This window comes from Lacerta agilis, chromosome 13 (assembly GCF_009819535.1).
Source record: "Lacerta agilis isolate rLacAgi1 chromosome 13, rLacAgi1.pri, whole genome shotgun sequence".
Classification (NCBI taxonomy): Eukaryota; Metazoa; Chordata; class Lepidosauria; order Squamata; family Lacertidae; genus Lacerta; species Lacerta agilis.
The window spans coordinates 44587378-44605706 of NC_046324.1; the positions used below are offsets into that span (position 1 = coordinate 44587378).

An 18329-nucleotide genomic window follows, 5' to 3' on the forward strand; every position below is an offset into this window, starting at 1 on the left:
GTGAAGGGTTTAATTGCGAAGGATCTTAGCTTTCTGATGTCCAATTCCACAGCCAAGCTGCGTCTGGCCTCCAGTGGCCGCTGAATCCAAGCCCTGCCCCCCCTCGAAAGTCACCTGTTTTCAGAGGCGGCACCACATAAGTGGAATATCCTTCCTAGGAAGGTGTGGGAGACACTGAACGCTGAGTATTTTAGGAGAGGCCAAACCAGATGGGTCGCAGCAATGCTGTTGCTGCCATGTTGGGTTCTAGCTTAGCCTGACCAGATGAAAGGAGCGTTCCACAGGTGTCTGGACTAAGATGCATTCTTCCGATGGAGGTGCTCATTCCCTTTTTTTAAAATAAAAATTTATTGGATTTTCCAAATTAAACCAATTACAAATGCACACATCCCATACAAAACAACACAATACACCAACACACAAAAACAACACAATTACTTAAAAATCCTTCACTTCTTCCAAATCTTACTTGGGACCTCCTCTCGCCCTCCCTTGTGCGTTCATTTCGAATCTTCTTTAGTAACTTTGTAACATTGTAAAATCTAAATCCTTATAACTAATCTTAATCTTACAATTATAATCAACAAATCTTATATCATGAAACTTCTTCTTATCAAATAGTACATTGGAGGTGCTCATTCCATCCATTTCCACGAGTGTTGCAATGTGGCTGGAGAAAGCCATGTGATATGTTAAAACAAGGCGTATGTGTCTGGCCAACCACATGCCCCACCTTCCTATATCTGTGCCTCTGTTGAGAGAGCTCTGAATGGAGCAAGGACACTTTGTTCACTTCCTAGTTTATTCCTAGATTTCTCCCATATTGCAAAAAGCACAGCTTTTCAATAGCTTCCCAGCCTTTCAGTGTAATAGCCACTGCTTTTCATTTCGTAGTAACACCAAAGTATACTGCTCTGTGAATTGCCATTTTGGGATTCATAATGTGCATTATTAAGTTTAAATCAAATGGGTTCTATGTGGTGAGTTGTGAGTCAGAGGTAGGTCTTGGATCTGGGCCAGCTGAAGACCACTGTTTTAGGAAACTCAGGAAGGTATCTGTTTATAATACCCATATAATAATATCATATATTGATACATAGAGGGTTGTATTCAGTTATTAAGTTTAATCAAATGGGTTCTATGTGGTGAGTTGTGAGTCAGAGGTAGGTCTTTGATCTGGGCCAGCTGAAGACCACTGTTTTAGGAAACTCAGGAACGTATCTGTTTATAATACCCATATAATAATACATAGAGGGTAGTATTCAGTTAGGTTTTGCTCAGAATAATTAATGGACATGACTAGTTATTGTGTTATTTGGTTATCGTGACAGAAAATGTAAGAAGAGCTTTGCTGGATCAAATTGCAGGTGTTTCTAGTCCAGCATCCTCTTCCACACCCAGGTGATGACTTCCTGAACGCCCAAAGCAGCACATGGCGTCAACAGGCATTTCCTGTTATTTCCCTGTGCAATTAATATTGAGATACACTGCCCCTCAACGTGGAGTTTTTGCACAGACATCCTGACTAGAAATACTCATGGACAGACCTGCCCTCCTAACCCAAATATTTGCCTGCCCCTTTGGGTTTCTAAGTCAGCTAGCTTTTGTTTGCTTGCCTCATCAGCAACATCACCAAGGAAGGAAAGAACGTGAAGAAATGTTGCAAGGGCTTCTGCATCGACATCTTGAAGAAGCTCTCCAAAGCCATCAAGTTCACCTATGACCTCTACCTGGTGACCAATGGCAAGCACGGGAAGAAGATCAACAACGAGTGGAACGGAATGATTGGGGAAGTAAGTTATGTTAGGTAAAAGAGCTCTTAAGTCAAAAGTTGGCCACACACAAAGATTCTGATTCTCCCTTGGATGGGACGGACCTCCCTTGGTGGACTGACTTTGTCCGTCTTTTCTCTTTCTCTATTTCTTCTCTTTGGGCACCAGGTGGTCAAAAAGCAAGCCGTGATGGCCGTGGGATCCCTCACCATCAACGGCGAGCGTTCGGAGGTGGTCGATTTTTCTGTGCCCTTTGTGGAAACGGGAATCAGCGTCATGGTGTCTCGGAGTAACGGCACGGTGTCTCCATCTGCTTTTTTAGGTAAGCCCACCTCCCGTTTCCCCGTTTCTACAGACTGATCCAGCTTTATCTCCCCCCCACCCTTCCCATATACTTTGACAGCTTTCATTCTCTCCCCCCCCATAAAAACCACCCCCCAAAACCTACACGGTACGCCTAGCAGTTCCATGACACATTTCTGTCACTCTTTTAAAAATTGCACATTTAAAAGTTTGGAGAACAGACTGGTCTGCTTAATATAGTGCTGAAGACGGGGACCTACTTTCAGCCAGGGAGCTAGAGAGTTCTTCTGCCACATTTGACGTGCTCTCGGTGCAGTTCTTTGGATGAGAGGTGGTCACAAGCACCAGCGCCATCCTGCTCTGCGAAATCCCCCAGGGGCAGCGTGAAGATTGAGAGATTAAATGGTGAGGACGGCAGATCTGCAGTCCTGAATGGAATACGGATGTGTCTTCAGATGCTGCAGCAGAAGCACTGGACTTGCTATTAGAGCATGTTTATTTCTTTTGTTCATTTCTTTATTTTTTATCATGCTCACACCCCACCTTCTTTCCTCCAAGGAGTTCAAGGTGGTGCAAGCCGTTCTCCCCCTTTTGCTGCAGGTTCCTCTGCCTCCCTCTCTGCATTGCACTTGCCTTGGTTTCCACGAAGTCAGATTTTTGTTAGCTTTTACCTTAGCATATTTGGTGCTATCGCGTTATGGTTTGCTAGGGTTGTTGCCCTTTTTAAGTTTCAGTAATACGAAGCATTAAAATAAAACCATAAAAGCCGGAGGTACGCACATCTTGGAAACCAGGCCTTATGAGGAACGGTTGAAGGAGCTGGGTATGTTTAGCCTGGAAAAGAGGAGACTGAGAGGGGATATGATGGATGTCAGGGATCGCCCGGTTCCTCGCGAGGAGAGGGCGAGGGGAGGTCCTACTCGGGAGGAGAGCCGGGGCAAAGGTATTCCTTGTGAGGAGCGAAGGGAAAGAGATCCTCCTCTCGAGGAGGAGGGGGACAGGAGGACTACTCGAGAGGAAGGGCTGGTTGGAGGTCTTGCTCAGGAGGAGGGCAGGGAAAGAAGTCCTCCTCAGGAGGAGGACTGGGAGAGCAGCTCTTCGCAAGTGGAGGGCTCTCTACGTTACAGGGAACCCCAGCTGCTTCTGTCGATGGTCTCCTCCTCCTCCTCTAGCCAAGGGAGGAGGAGCTGCAGAGGCTTGGAGACTCTGGGCAAAGACCCAGCCCTGCCAGCCAGAGAGGATCTGTGGGAGAACTGCTGCTTCCGGCGCCAGCACAGCATTGGGGGGTTCAGGAGGCACTGCAGACGTCGTTTTAGGGTGCCAAGACTTTGGTGTTGGGCGGGAAACCGGAGAGGGGCACTTCCGGATTCTGCAAGTGACTGAGCGGTCATGTTTTGAACTAGCTCTACAATGTAAAATAGTAATGCACAATAAATAGTCCTAGCAACTGAAGGCTCTGTCGTTACTCATGAGCAACACAGGAAAACCCTGACAATAGCCACCTTCAAATATCTGAAGGGGTGTCATATGGAAGGTGGAGCCCAGATCTCCTGTCCCTTCCCTTCTGTTGTTGTTTTAACTTTGAAAACTTTTTTTAAATTTTTTTTTACACTTTGCTTGCAGTCTGGCTCTCCTTCTGAAAACTGGCATGCATTGGCATCTACAGATATACATTAGCTCAGTGGTTCCCAAAATGGGTGGCACCACCCACAGGAGGAGGTGGGGTTAACTAGCAGGGTGCTAAGAGGCAAGGGGGTGTTGGAAACGTAAATGACTATTAGCTTTTGAAAATCTGATATCACCGGATCAAGTTAATCAGTTCTGTTGAATCAATTACACTAAATAGTTTTAAATGGCTTTTGAATAAATGTGCAATTGATTGCTATTTCATCGTGTTATTATCTTCCTTAGTGGCTTGTGTAAATCACTATTCTGATTAATGCTTTTTTTTTTAGGGTAGGGGACACAGGGGATGAATTTATGGAACTAAGGGGGGCCCCCAAAAGTTTGGGATCTGCATTAGCTCATACAAATTTTCTGCAAATCTGCCTCACCACGGTGCACTTGCCCTCCAAGTCTTTCGATGGCACCGGATGCTTGCAAACTTTCACTCCCCTGCAAAGAGTTGCTAAACCTTTGCTGCCCACCCCTAACTGAAATAGAACCTTGATCTGGACGTGTCCTAATTACGGAGGCAAAATCCCAGGAGAGAAATGGCACGGGAAGCGAGATTGTCATCTCCCCCCGCCCTCCCTCTCTAATCAAGTTAACCTAGCCCGACATCTCTCCATGTGCTAGCATGCGTCGAACTGCAGCACAGATCATGGTGACCCTGAGCAAAGTTGCAGGGGGGGGGCAGGACTTTGTTTCTATTATACCTCTCCTCCGCCCCCTCGGGCTTTCTTCCCAGGCCAGATCGCTGCATGGGACTCGCCTCCCGACACTCGCAGCTCGAGATGCATTGCGAGGGGGGTCTCTCTCTCTCTCCAGCCTGCATTGCGACTCCGGAGAGGCGTAGCAGCGTTGTCAGATTACCTGCTGCTATTTTGGTTCTTAAAACACACACAAAACCTCCGGCGAGCAACCGCGTCAACGCTTCCTCTCCTCTCTCCCCGCAGAAGGCTGCTTGTTGCAACTCACGCTCTCCTCTTTCCGCAGAGCCCTTCAGCGCTTCGGTCTGGGTGATGATGTTTGTGATGTTGCTTATTGTGTCGGCCATCGCCGTCTTTGTGTTTGAGTACTTCAGCCCCGTGGGCTACAACCGGAACTTGGCACAAGGGAAAGGTACGACTCCGTGTTCAGGGGGACGACTCGCCAGAAGCTTCCTTCTGTCTCCTCTCTTGCCTCTTTCACCCCCTTTGCACCTCCTTAACCCCGTTTTGGCTTCCCGGGAAACAATTAGACAGCACACAGTGGGAGTGGTCAGAGAGTCTCTTTTAATATGTGGCCTACAATGGACTAGTTCTTTGTGGGTGACTCTCGCAGTCCTTGGCTGAGATGGGCACCTTATTTCGCACAGACAGGGGCATAGGAAGGGGGACAGAGGGGGCGCTCCGCCCCGTGTTCCACTCTGGGAGGGGGTGACAAAATTGCCCTGCCTCCCCCCAGCTGTAAAGCGGCCGAGGGCGCATGCTCATGCAGTGTCCACACATGATCCCAGTTGGACTACTGCAATGTGCTCTATGTGGGGCTACCTTTGAAGGTGACCCGGAAACTGTAATTAATCCAGTTGGTGACTGGGAGTGGCCGTCGGGACCACATAACACCGGTCCTGAGAGCTCTACATTGGCTCCCAGTACGTTTCCGAGCACAATTCAAAGTGTTGGTGCTGACCTTTAAAGCCCTAAATGGCCTCGGTCCTGTATACCTGAAGGAGCGTCTCCACCCCCATCGTTCTGCCCGGACACTGAGATCCAGCGCCGAGGGCCTTCTGTTGGTTCCCTCACTGCGAGAAACAAAGTTACAGGGAACCAGGCAGAGGGCCTTCTCGGTAGTGGCGCCCGCCCTGTGGAACGCCCTCCCATCAGAAGTCAAGGGAATAAACAACTACCTGACATTCAGAAAATACCTGAAGGCAGCCCTGTTTAGGGAAGTTTTTAAACTGTGATATTTTAAATGTATTTTAATGTTTGGTGGAAGCCGCCCAGTGTGGCTGGGGAGACCCAGCCAGATGGGCGGGGTACAAATAATAAATTATTATTATTATTATTATTATTATTATTATTATTATTATTATTATTATGTGGCAGCCTGTAGGATCGCCATGCGTGAGTGGCATCCCATAGGGATGCAGCACATGTGCAGTCCATATGGGATGCCGCTCGCGTGGCAGCCCGTATGGATGCCGTGCAATCGGCAGCCCATACAGCCACCGTGGACGAGCGGAAGCCCGTACAGAGTGTGCATGTGCAGCATTCCGTACGGACTGCGCTTGTGTGGCTTTCCGTACAGAGTGTGCACGCACGGGTTGCGCCACCCCAGGTGCCGGAAAGGGGTTCCTCCGCCACTGTGCACAGAGAGGGGGGCCCTGAGATCAGCCAGCACAGTCTATTCCCTGAAAGTTCTGAAAATAGGGACACTTGGAGGGTCTGGTTTGGTGAGAATGTGGCCTAAATCATACTCAGAACAGACCCAGTGAAGCCAGTTGACTAAAAATAGTTGTAACTATACTGAATCCCTTCGATTTTTTTGACTCTGAGTAGGACTTGGTCAGCTGCAACTTGCCACAACAACAGCAGCATTATGGTGATGACCTCAGTAACCCTTTCCTTGCAATGGATGCTTTATCCTAACGTCGGGTCTTTGTGACTTGCAGATCCGCACGGACCATCCTTCACAATCGGGAAAGCCGTGTGGCTGCTGTGGGGCCTGGTGTTTAACAACTCCGTGCCGGTTCAGAATCCAAAAGGGACCACCAGCAAGATCATGGTGTCCGTCTGGGCTTTCTTTGCTGTCATATTCCTGGCAAGCTACACAGCCAACTTGGCTGCATTCATGATCCAGGAGGAATTTGTGGACCAGGTGACCGGCCTCAGTGATAAGAAGGTGAATTTCATCTCTTGTTTCTCTCCCCAGTCCCCAGGCTTGTTGCATTAGCGGCGAGAAATGGGATGGATAGGAGAGGGAAGAAATTGGGTTCAGTTCTCATTTAAAGGCATACCTACCTAATCCACGCGTTATGAAACAATATGCAAACAGAATTGCAGCCATCCTTTGAAATTTTGCATTTCCCTGGATTTTGCAAAGCTGTTCTGTTCTGCAGCCCAAATCATGCGGTTTTTAAAAAGTGTGTGTAAAAACGCATGTGTTAGTGAAAACAGGAAACGAAAATTATTAGTGGGAATTGCTTTGCAGGGATATGTATGCTGAGCAAAATTTCAGGCAAAAATGTGTGAATTAGGAGAAAGCCACCCTAAAATGCTGGTGAATTTTCATGAAACATTTTTATTTTTTTTAATGCACACTGGTGTGGAAATACTGCTTTGTTCTTTTGCAATCTGAATTTTAATACATATGTTTTAATTCTTTTACACTATAATTACTTTTTAATGATTATCTTTTACAAGTTTTTAGCCTTCTATATTTTATCTGTGCTGGTTTTAATTGGTGTAAGACACCTTGAGTCCCAGTCTGCGGAAGGTGCAGGCTATGAATGTGGAGAACTGAATTTAGGATTGAGAAACTGAGAATCTGACAGATTTAACATGGAGTACATGATTAGAGATCTGATTCTCACACTGAATCTGCCCCAACCGCATTGGCTCCCAATTTATTTTCTGGAGTCATTTCAAAGTACTTGTTTTGACCTATAAAGCCTTACTTGTCTCAGGACCTCAGAGACTGCCTCTCCTCACACGAGCCAAACCAGCCTCTGCTGTCTTCATTAGAGGCTCTCTCCATGGACGGTGTGAAGGATGGAGACTCAAGAACACACCTTTTCAGGGGTGGCCCACTGTTTGTGGAAAGCTGTTCCCAACACCAACACTGTCAGTTTTCGGGTGTTCCAGACCTTTGGTAGCCAAGTCTGTCTCTAATGTGATACACCACTTTTAGTGGGGTAGGACAGGACTGTGTGGTTAGATAAACATTTTAGGAATCTTGTGCATTGCTCCTATTTGGGGACTCCCCTGGCTTTCTTTCCTGGCCCACGTGGCACCAGTCTGGATAGTTGGCCTTGGTGAAGATTTGACACTTTTTAAATTTGAGTTTCTACTGAAATGAGGCTGCACTTTAATATTGTATTTTAATATTGTTTTTAATTTGTATTTTAATCAATTGTTTTTATACCTGGTGTTTGTCGCTCTGAGCCCGGTCTTGGCTGGGGAGGGCGAGGTATAAATAAAATTTATTTTATTTTATTTTATTTTATTTTATTTTATTTTATTTTAATTATATTTTGCCTTTCAATTGATTCCATCCATTTGGATTTTTTCTGCTTAAGTTGCTTTGAGACTTTGTATGAAAGTGATTGACGCATGTATTAAAACCACCATCCTCTCCAGAATTGTAGTCAATACACTGTCTGGGAGCAAGTGTTGAGGACACCGCCCTCCCTCCCTCTGCCTGAGGGAAAGTTGTTCCCATTCAAAAGTTGTCAACATGCCAAGCTAGATGGAGCAGTCCTTTGACATATGCATTTTCCCATTTCCTTCTGCAAATGAGTTTCTGAGCACAAACAATCCCCAAAGTGTTAGGTGGACCAGTGGTCTGATTCTGTAGAAGGCAGCTTCTACTGAGGAGGCCACAGCTCACTGAGAGAACATGTGCTTAACATGTAGAAGATTCCAGGTCAATTCCCTGGCATCTGTAGCTGGGCTGTGAAATGGCATTCTTCACCAGAGATCCTAGACTGGAGTAGTCTTTAGCTCAGTCATCATGCATGCAGAAGGCACCAGGTTCAACCACTGAGCCTCTTGGGCTTGCCGATCAGAAGGTCGGCTGTTCGAATCCCTGTGATGGGGTGAGCTGCCCAGCTCCTGCCAACCTAGCAGTTCGAAAGCATGCCAGTGCAAGTAGATAAATAGGTACCGCTGTGGTGGGAAGGTAAACAGCGTTTCTGTGCGCTGCGAATCAGTACAGATCAAGAGTAGTCAATGTGGTGCCTTTCAGATGTTGTTGAACTCGAACTCCCATCGTCCCCAGCCAGTGTGGCCAGTGCTCAGGGAAAGTGGGACTCGCAGTCCAGCAATGTACGGAGAGCACCATGTCCCAGCTTCAGTAATCAGTGGCATCTCCAGACAGGACTGGGAAAGACCTCTGCTTCTGAGAGCTGTTGCCATTCAGTGTAGACCAATGTTCTTCCAGGTTGGGTCCCCAGATGTGGATGGACTCCAACTCCTGTAATCCTTAGACCTTTCGGCTAAGCTGGCTGTGGATGTTGGGAACTGGAGTCCATCCACATATTGGGACTTAATAACACTGGTTTAGACAATACTGAGCTAAATGGACCAATGACCTCACTTGACCTAAGGCAAACGTACTGTGCACCTATGAGAGGGGCTCATACGTGGGCTAAATGGGCCAATGGCCTTTGTTAACTTCATTAATTCATCAAGTCCATGGTGAGACAAAAACCCCTTCTTCCATGTGTTCGAAGACGGCTTTCTTAGTTTGTCTTTCTCCTTCCTCCTCCTTTCCAGTTTCAACAACCATACGCCTATTCACCTCCTTTTCGGTTCGGGACTGTCCCAAATGGGAGCACGGAGAGAAATATCAGGAACAACTATAAGGAGATGCACGCTTACATGGTGAAATACAACCAGAAAGGAGTGGAGGATGCCTTGGTCAGTTTGAAAACTGGGTAAGTGTCGTTTTATTTTGATTTAGAACCATGCATGCTCCACTTTTCTGATGTCCAAAATGGTCAACCCGAAAGAGTGAAAAATGGACAGGTATTCGTTTTATTGAATGTCCCGGGTCTGCTTCAAACATTCCCAGATTCAGGATATTGGGTAGCAGGATTGGGGAATGCTTGATGGGAGAGTAGCTTGATGTTCGGACCCCAGGTATTTGCTCTGTATCTGGCCCACACGTTTCTCCTCATGCCACACAGCCCTTCCTCACATTACACCTCTACTGGGCCTGCTTCTCTCCTTCCTTGAATGTTTCTGCCTGCCTGGAAATGTGTCCTTGAAATCTGATTGTGCCTCTTGCTTTCCTGACTGGAGAATAGGGAAGGTTGTGTTTGACAGCGTACAACTAGCCTACTACACAAAGGCAAGATTTCAAGCAAGATTGTATTTTAGTATTGTGTTGGAAGCCGCCCAGAGTGGCTGGGGAGGCCCAGCCAGATGGGCGGGGTATAAATAAATTATTATTGTTGTTATTATTATTATTATTATTATTATTATTATTATTCATCGAATCATAGAGTTGGAAGGGATCCCAAGGGTCATCTAGTCCAACTCCCTTCAATGCAGGAAGATTTACATTCATTACTTCTCCCACTTTAGCCTCTGGTCACGCCCGCCACTGGCACGGCCCTTGGAGGGTTGCCCAGAAGGGAATTTCGCCCTCAAGGTCCTTATCTCCGAGTTAAGCCATCCTGATGATTCTCCTCAGCAAATGTTCCACTTCCTTTCTTAGATCTGCTTTGACGGAGATACATCTGAAATGAGCATATGGAAATACAATGAAATCTCTATTGCTGCGGCTTTCGGCTACACACTGGCATTTGGCCTTTCTGCCCAGTGCTTAGCATTCTGACATAACTGATTAAATTCTTTTAGGTCCAGGCCACTTTTCTGATGTCGAGGAGGTTCACAAGGACTGTGACCAGCATAAGAGATAGATCTGGCAAAAGAGGGGGCAGAAATTCAGTCCCAGCCAGGTTGACGGGAGGGGACTTGTGGTCTCAACTCTTCCTCTGATGCAGCCAGTCAAGGCTGTGGATGGAGTCAGTTCTGGGGGAAGAAGAGCCCAGTGGTCTCAACTCTTCCTCTGATGCAGCCAGTCAAGCCTGTGGATGGAGTCAGTTCTGGGGGAAGAGGAGCCCAGTGGTCTTAGCAAGGCTGACAGAAGGGGCCTTGCTCTCTCACCTCTCCCTCTGTTGCAGTCAGGTGAAATCTAACAGTAGAACAGCACCACTATACCCTCCAATGGCCCTGAAAGCCCCAGGATCATCATGAAAACTCTTAAGCCATCACGGCTTCTCCCTTTTCCACGCAGAGTCCCGAATTCCTGGGGGGCCTTCCCTTCCATTCAGTGTTTCAACGTGTTACTGGAAATTCAGACCCGTGCATCCCTCCAACAGATCTATGCCTCCTGGTCCCTTTTCCCGCTCCACTCAATATGGCGCCACTTCCTGTTTTTACGGAAACGGGGCCTGGGTCGCTTGAATGCCCCTAAAATGGTTTTCCACCGTTTCCCCACTTCTAGGTCGGTTGGTCTCCCATAAAGAAAGCAGTGAGTGGGGGAGTGAAAGGGCGCAGGGCCTGTCCGCAAAGCCGTGGCCATGACTGCGAGGGGTGCTTGAGGGGTCATGGGTGCTGAAGAGCAGCCATTACAGTTTCTTGGCTCTGGCTTGCTTTGTTTGGGTGCTGAGTCTGTGTCGCTGCCGCAGCCTCTGAGGAGGCGGCACATGGGTGTGGGTGTGTGGTAGTGGTGGACACAACACAGATGTAGAAGATGTCCCTATTTTCATCTGAGGAATGATGTGTTGATTAGTTCAGATATCAAGGTTCATTATTATTCCACAAAATGTATACCTCTTTAAAGGTTACTGTAAATCTCATGACTTAGTTTTGCACATGTGAGGGAGTACAACAGGTGTTGTTAATTGAGCTGTAAATGTAGTATATAAGGAGTGTTGTGTACTCCTCTCTGTGTTAGAAAACGTCCCGCCTAGGGCAAGTTGTGAGACTGACCCCCCCAGGTAGGGACGAAGCCTGGGTGCACTCCTGGCTACTCAAGTCCAGTGGCACATTGATATGCGATTGTTCCCCAGTCTGAAGAACAACACACACAAGCCATTAAGGCTAAACTATTTTATTGTAGATAAGATGCAGAGTGTGTCTCTGCTTGCCAGCTCCGTAAGTCAGAGCTGTGCATAACGCATCTAGCATCTCTTGAGCCAGAACTGAAAGTGAAAGTAAAGATATACAGTAACATCACATGGTTGAGAAAGCAGACAAAACACCTGTCTTTCTCATGGGAAAATCACAAGTCATACCGGCCTCGCTGCTGCTTTTGCAGCTCGGTCTGTACCAATATCCTAACACTCTGTACCCTGGTGGGTGGGTCACTGGTTAGGTCATGGTTTGTGGGATTTTGCAATCTTAGTGTAACTTCTTTTTTCTATAATTAAAAACCATTTTAAATACGTGTAGTTCCCTCAGCATATCTTCTGCGCAGCAGTTGCTCCGCTGAATTTTCATAACATGGTGGAGAGCATGTGACACTCAGGATCAGGCTAGAAAGAGGTTCTAGTGAACCTTCAGTGTGACGTTCCAGGGCAACCAGGACCACTTTTTGGAAAATCCACTTGGTTCCAGCTGTGGCAGCTGCTTTTACCTCCCATCCTCTTGACAGCGCGAGCCATTCATTGCCGTTGACGGATCTCCTCGGCTGCGGCTTCCTTTTCTTAAGTGATTTCTCAACGTGGACATCCCAAGGTGTCTGTGTCGGTTTCCTTGACAGACACCTTCTGCAGCAGATGGTGCAAATCGCCTGTCATGTACGGTCTTTTCATGATCAATACACAACAACTGCTACATACTCCTAAGGGGATGAGCTTTGGTCTCAGGGAACTTAAGGAAGGATTGTGAGGTGAGAGAAAAGCTCTCCATCAGGGCCTTTAGCGTTCGGGCACAGCTGCCTGGCATTCATCAGAACTTCTGCTGTTTTTAGTTTTGTTTTTTAAAAGCCAATTCTACAGTTCTTAGTATTGGACAAATGCCTCCATTGTAGAGTTTTCAACTCTTGTCCCATGCTTATTTTTTTAGGCAAGCCTGTTCAGATGTTGTTGTTGTTGTTGTTGTTCAGTCATTTAGTCGTGTCCGACTCTTCGTGACCCCATGGACCAGAGCACGCCTGTTCAGATATATAGCTTTATTGGGTTGACCCCAACTAAGTCCTACACACAGTAGATCCATTACAGTTAACGGAGCCAAGTTAGTCAGGTCTCTTAATTTTTGTTGGGTCTACTTAGAGTAGGACTGACAATGGATCTTACCCACTATGCATATTTAAAGAATCGTAGAATGGTAGAGTTGGAAGGGAATCCGAGGTTCCGACCCCCTGCAATGCAGGATTCATTTTTAAAATGGATTGTTTTTAAATCTTTATTTTGTTAATTTCAGTGTGTCTGTTTTTTTAAGTCTGTTTTCATTTTTTGGGGTAATATTTTATGTAAAACGCTCAGATTTTTTTTTTTAAATGGCATGTCTAGAACTTGCTAAATAAAAATAAATAAACAGAAATAGAATTTGTAAGTACCACAGCACTATAACAAACAAACAAACAAACAAACAAACAAACATGGGACCATAAGTAGAGTCCCACTAGGAAAGGTTGAGAGATTCACCTGATCTGCACCATTGCAGACCAGTGCACAGATCTGATGCTGGTCCATTTTCGAATCCACTAATAGGGAGGAACACAATAAGACAAACGATCTTGGCTGCTGGATCAAACCAAAGGCCCATCTAGTCCAGCCAGCCAGATGCCTACAGAAATCATCTTTTTCACAGTTCACTTTTTATTATTATAATTCCTTAAAGGAGATTAATGTTGACATTTCTTCTTTTCTTGCGTCGACTATTACCATATCAAAGAATTGCCTCACGATGACTGGTCCATGATAAAAACAATGTCAGACCTTTATTAGGCGTATGTGGTCTTTGTCGACTTTCTATTCATTGCTCACAATAGTTTGGGATTCAGCCCAATCCCTGGTGCTGAATAACGTATCGGGGCATTGAGCCAATGAGCAGGAAGAAATATTATGAGTTTGGCAAGATAATCCATGACCCATCGATGTTGTGGGCTTCCGTGGGTCAATGCCATTTTTGGTCCCGGCATTTTGAATTACTGGGCTAGGCTTGAGGATGACAAAACACGCCAATACTAAGAAGAGCCCCGCAGGTTTAGGCCAAAGGCCCACCTGGTCCTGCAGAACGTTCTCATAGTGGCTGTCAAGATGCCCATGAGAAGACCACAAGCAGAACCTGAGAACCACAGCACACTTTCCACCTGTGATTCCCAGCTAAAAGCTAAACGTAAAGGGACTCCTGACCGTTATGTCCAGTCGTGGACAACTCTGGGGTTGCGGTGCTCATTTCGCTTTACTGGCCGAGGGAGCCGGCATATAGCTTCCAGGTCATGTGGCCAGCATGACTAAGCCGCTTCTGGCGAAACCAGAGCAGCACACGGAAACACTGTTTACCTTCCCAATGGAGTGGTACCTATTTATCTACTTGCACTTTGACGTGCTTTTGAACTGCTAGGTTGGCAGGAGAAGGGACTGAGCAACGGGAGCTCACCCCGTCACGGGGATTCGAACCGCCAACCTTCTGATCAGCAAGTCCTAGGATCTGTGGTTTAGACCACAGCGCCACCCGCGTCCGATTCCAGCTACCAGTATATAAAAGCCATACTACCTCCCACAATGTAGGTTGGATGTAGCAATCCTGGCTAGTAGCCATTGATAGCCTAATCCTCCATCAAGTTGTCTAATCCACTTTGGTTTCTTTATATATATATATATGTATAATTTTTATTTTCTATTTAATTATATACAATGTTGGACTTTCGGAGGAAGAGAGGGGAACTAGCCCCGTTGTATATCGGGGAGAGTTGTGTGGAGAGAGTCTCTTCCTTTGAATTCCTGGGAGTTTACCTCACTTGGAAAAACAATATAACTCAGGTTGTTAGGAAGGCCCAACAGAGACTCCATTTCCTCAGGGTCTTGTGAAAGAACAATGTTAAACAACAACTGATGCCCTCCTTCTACCGGTCCACAATAGAAAGTGTCCTCTCATATTGTATCACAGTGTGGTACATTGGCTTGACAGCCACGGACAGAAAGTCTTTATAGAGGGTGGTGAACACAGTAAATGATATCATGGGCTGTCCCCTGAGCCCGCTAGATGACATCGCAAGGGATCGTTGCCTTAGGAGAGCGAGAAAATTTTCAGGGACGATTCACACCCCGGGCAGCACCTCTTTAATCTTCTACCCTCAGGCAGGAGATATAGAAGTCTAATCAGTTGTACCAACAGGCTAAAAAACAGTTTCTATCCGTGGGCTGTTAGGCTGCTGAACGTAAAATAATATAGCGCAACTGACTTTTGGGGTTGGTGTGTTGTGCGACAAGCACACAGAGTGCAATGAGATTGAGTGTTTGGGGAGGAGGGAGGCTTGGTTAATTTCATTGTACACAGGTTGTACATTGACAATAAAGGTATTATTATTATAATTATTTATCACATCATCATTATTTACTTTATGCCTATCGATTTCCTTCCCTCCCTCCTCATGGCTTTCAAAATTAACCTTTATATCATTGCATTATGTACGTTTTCCAATTCTAATTGCACTCATTATAAAATGACTCAGAATTTAAATAAACGTAGAAAGGTAGAAAAATTTCTCTTTGCAAGTCTTCAGACAACCCTGCTGGTGATGTTAATTGCTTACAATAATCTTTCAGATATCGTATAAATTTACTCCAGTCCTTTTGGAATACTTGTTCTCGCTGGTTTCGGATTTTCCCTGTCTCCTTCGCCAGTTCTGCAAAGTCCATCATCTTCATCTGCCACTCTTCTTCCATCGGTACTTCTTGTTGTTTCCATTTTTGGGCTAAAATAATCATGGATCACTGCCTTGTCGTGGCGAAGGGGCTTGAATTACTCGGGGAAGCTATGGACAGGTCAAGAAGGACAGGTCATAGTGGAGAGTTTGGACCAAACGTGATCCACCTGGAGAAGGAACTGGCAAGCCACTCCAGTATCCCTGCCAAGAAAACTCCATGGACAAAGACAACAGGCATATAAAAGATATGACGCTGGAAGATGAGCCCCTCAGGTCGGAAGGCGTCCAACATGCTACTGGGGAAGAGCGGAGGACAAGTACAAGTAGATCCAGAGCTGATGAAGCGGCTGGGCCAAAGCCGAAAGGACGTTCAGTTGCTGATATGCCTGGAAGTGAAAGGAAAGTCCAATGCTGTAAAGAAAAGTATTGCATAGGAACCTGGAATGTAAGAACCATGAACCTTGGTAAGCTGGATGTGGTCAAAAATGAGATGGCAAGAATAAACATTGACATCCTAGGCATCAGTGAACTAAAATGGACGGGAATGGGCGAATTCAGTTCAGATAACTATCATATCTACTACTGCGGGCAGGAATCCCGTAAAAGAAATGGAGTGGCCCTCATAGTCAACAAAAGAGTGGCGAAAGCTGTACTGGGATGCAATTTCAAAAATGATAGAATGATCTCGATACGAATCCAAGGCAGACCTTTTAACATCACAGTAATCCAAGTTTATGCACCAACTACCAGTGCTGAAGAAACTGAAATTGATCAGTTCTATGAAGACTTACAACACCTTATAGAAATGACACCAAAGAAGGATGTTCTTCTCATTATAGGGGATTGGAATGCTAAAGTAGGGAGTCAAGAGATAAAAGGAACAACTGGCAAGTTTGGCCTTGGAGTTCAAAATGAAGCAGGGCAAAGGCTAATAGAGTTCTGTCAAGAGAACAAGCTGGTCATCACAAACACTCTTTTCCAACAACACAAGAGACGACTCTACACATGGACATCACCAGATGGGCAACATCGAAATCAGATTGATTATATTCTCTGCAGCCAAAGATGGAGAAGCTCTATACACTCAGCAAAAACAAGACCTGGAGCTGACTGTGGCTCAGATCACCAGCTTCTTATAGCAAAATTCCAGCTTAAACTGAAGAAAGTAGGAAAAACCACTGGGCCAGTAAGACTCAATCTAAATCAAATCCCTTATGAATACACAGTTGAAGTGAAGAACAGGTTTAAGGATTTAGATTTGGTGGATAGAGTGCCTGAAGAACTGTGGATGGAGGCTCGTAACATTATACAGGAGACAGCAACGAAAACCATCCCAATGAAAAAGAAATGCAAGAAAGCAAAGTGGCTGTCCAATGAGGCCTTACAAATAGCGGGGGAGAGAAGGCAAGCAAAATGCGAGGGAGATCGTGAAAGACACAGAAAATTGAATGCAGATTTCCAAAGAATAGCAAGGAGAGACAAAAGGGCCTTTCTAAACGAGCAATGCAAAGAAATAGAGGAAAATAACAGAATGGGGAAAACCAGAGATTTGTTCAAGAAAATTGGAGATATGAAAGGAACATTTCGTACAAAGATTACCACAATTAAGGACAAAAGTGGAAAGGACCTAACAGAAGCAGAAGACATCAAGAAGAGGTGGCAAGAATACACAGAGGAATTATACCAGAAAGATATGGAGGTCTCATACACCCCAGGTAATGTGGTTGCTGACCTTGAGCCAGACATCCTGGAGAGTGAAGTCAAATGGGCCTTAGAAAGCCTGGCTAACAACAAGGCCAGTGGAAGTGATGATATTCCAGCTGAACTATTTAAAATTTTAAAAGATGATGCTGTTAAGGTGCTACACTCAATATGCCAGCAAGTTTGGAAAACTCAGCAGTGGCCAGAGGATTGGAGAAGATCAGTCTACATCCCAATCCCAAAGAAGGGCAGTGCCAAAGAATGCTCCAACTACCGCACAATTGCACTCATTTCACACGCTAGCAAGGTTATGCTTAAAATTCTACAAGGCAGGCTTAAGCAGTATGTGGACCGAGAACTCCCAGAAGTGCAAGCTGGATTTCGAAGGGGCAGAGGAACCAGAGACCAAATTGCAAACATGCGCTGGATTATGGAGAAAGCTAGAGAGTTCCAGAAAAACATCTACTTCTGCTTCATTGACTACACAAAAGCATTTGACTGTGTCGACCACAACAAGCTATGGCAAGTTCTTAAAGAAATGGGAGTGCCGGATCACCTCATTTGTCTCCTGAGAAATCTCTATGTGGGACAAGAAGCTACAGTTAGAACTGGATATGGAACAACTGATTGGTTCAAAATTGGGAAAGGAGTACGACAAGGCTGTATATTGTCTCCCTGCTTATTTAACTTATATGCAGAATTCATCATGCGAAAGGCTGGACTGGATGAATCCCAAACCGGAATTAAGATTGCCGGAAAAAATATCAACAACCTCAGATATGCTGATGACACTACCTTGATGGCAGAAAGTGAGGAGGAATTAAAGAACCTTTTAATGAGGGTGAAAGAGGAGAGCGCAAAATATGGTCTGAAGCTCAACATCAAAAAAACTAAGATCATGGCCACTGGTCCCATCACCTCCTGGCAAATAGAAGGGGAAGAAATGGAGGCAGTGAGAGATTTCACTTTTTTGGGTTCCACGATCACTGCAGATGGTGACAGCAGTCACGAAATTAGAAGACGCCTGCTTCTTGGGAGAAAAGCAATGACAAACCTAGACAGCATCTTAAAAAGCAAAGACATCACCTTGCCGACAAAGGTCCGTATAGTTAAAGCTATGGTTTTCCCAGTAGTAATGTACGGAAGTGAGAGCTGGACCATAAAGAAGGCTGATCGCCGAAGAATTGATGCTTTTGAATTATGGTGCTGGAGGAGACTCTTAAGAGTCCCATGGACTGCAAGAAGATCAAACCTATCCATTCTCAAAGAAATCAGCCCCGAGTGCTCACTAGAAGGACAGAT

The 18329-nt window shown here is 45.7% G+C and overlaps 1 protein-coding gene across 2 annotated transcripts in view; it reads left to right on the plus strand.

Moving 5' to 3' along the window:
* LOC117056892 (glutamate receptor ionotropic, NMDA 2A-like) overlaps positions 1–18329 on the plus strand; it is a 91678-nt gene that overhangs the window by 46867 nt on the left and 26482 nt on the right. For both annotated transcript variants that reach the window (XM_033167587.1, XM_033167586.1), the window contains exons 5-9: positions 1625–1793; positions 1941–2094; positions 4734–4859; positions 6391–6620; positions 9215–9375. In XM_033167587.1, coding sequence (XP_033023478.1) covers positions 1625–1793; positions 1941–2094; positions 4734–4859; positions 6391–6620; positions 9215–9375 — 840 coding nt within the window. The remainder of the gene's footprint in view (positions 1–1624; positions 1794–1940; positions 2095–4733; positions 4860–6390; positions 6621–9214; positions 9376–18329) is intronic.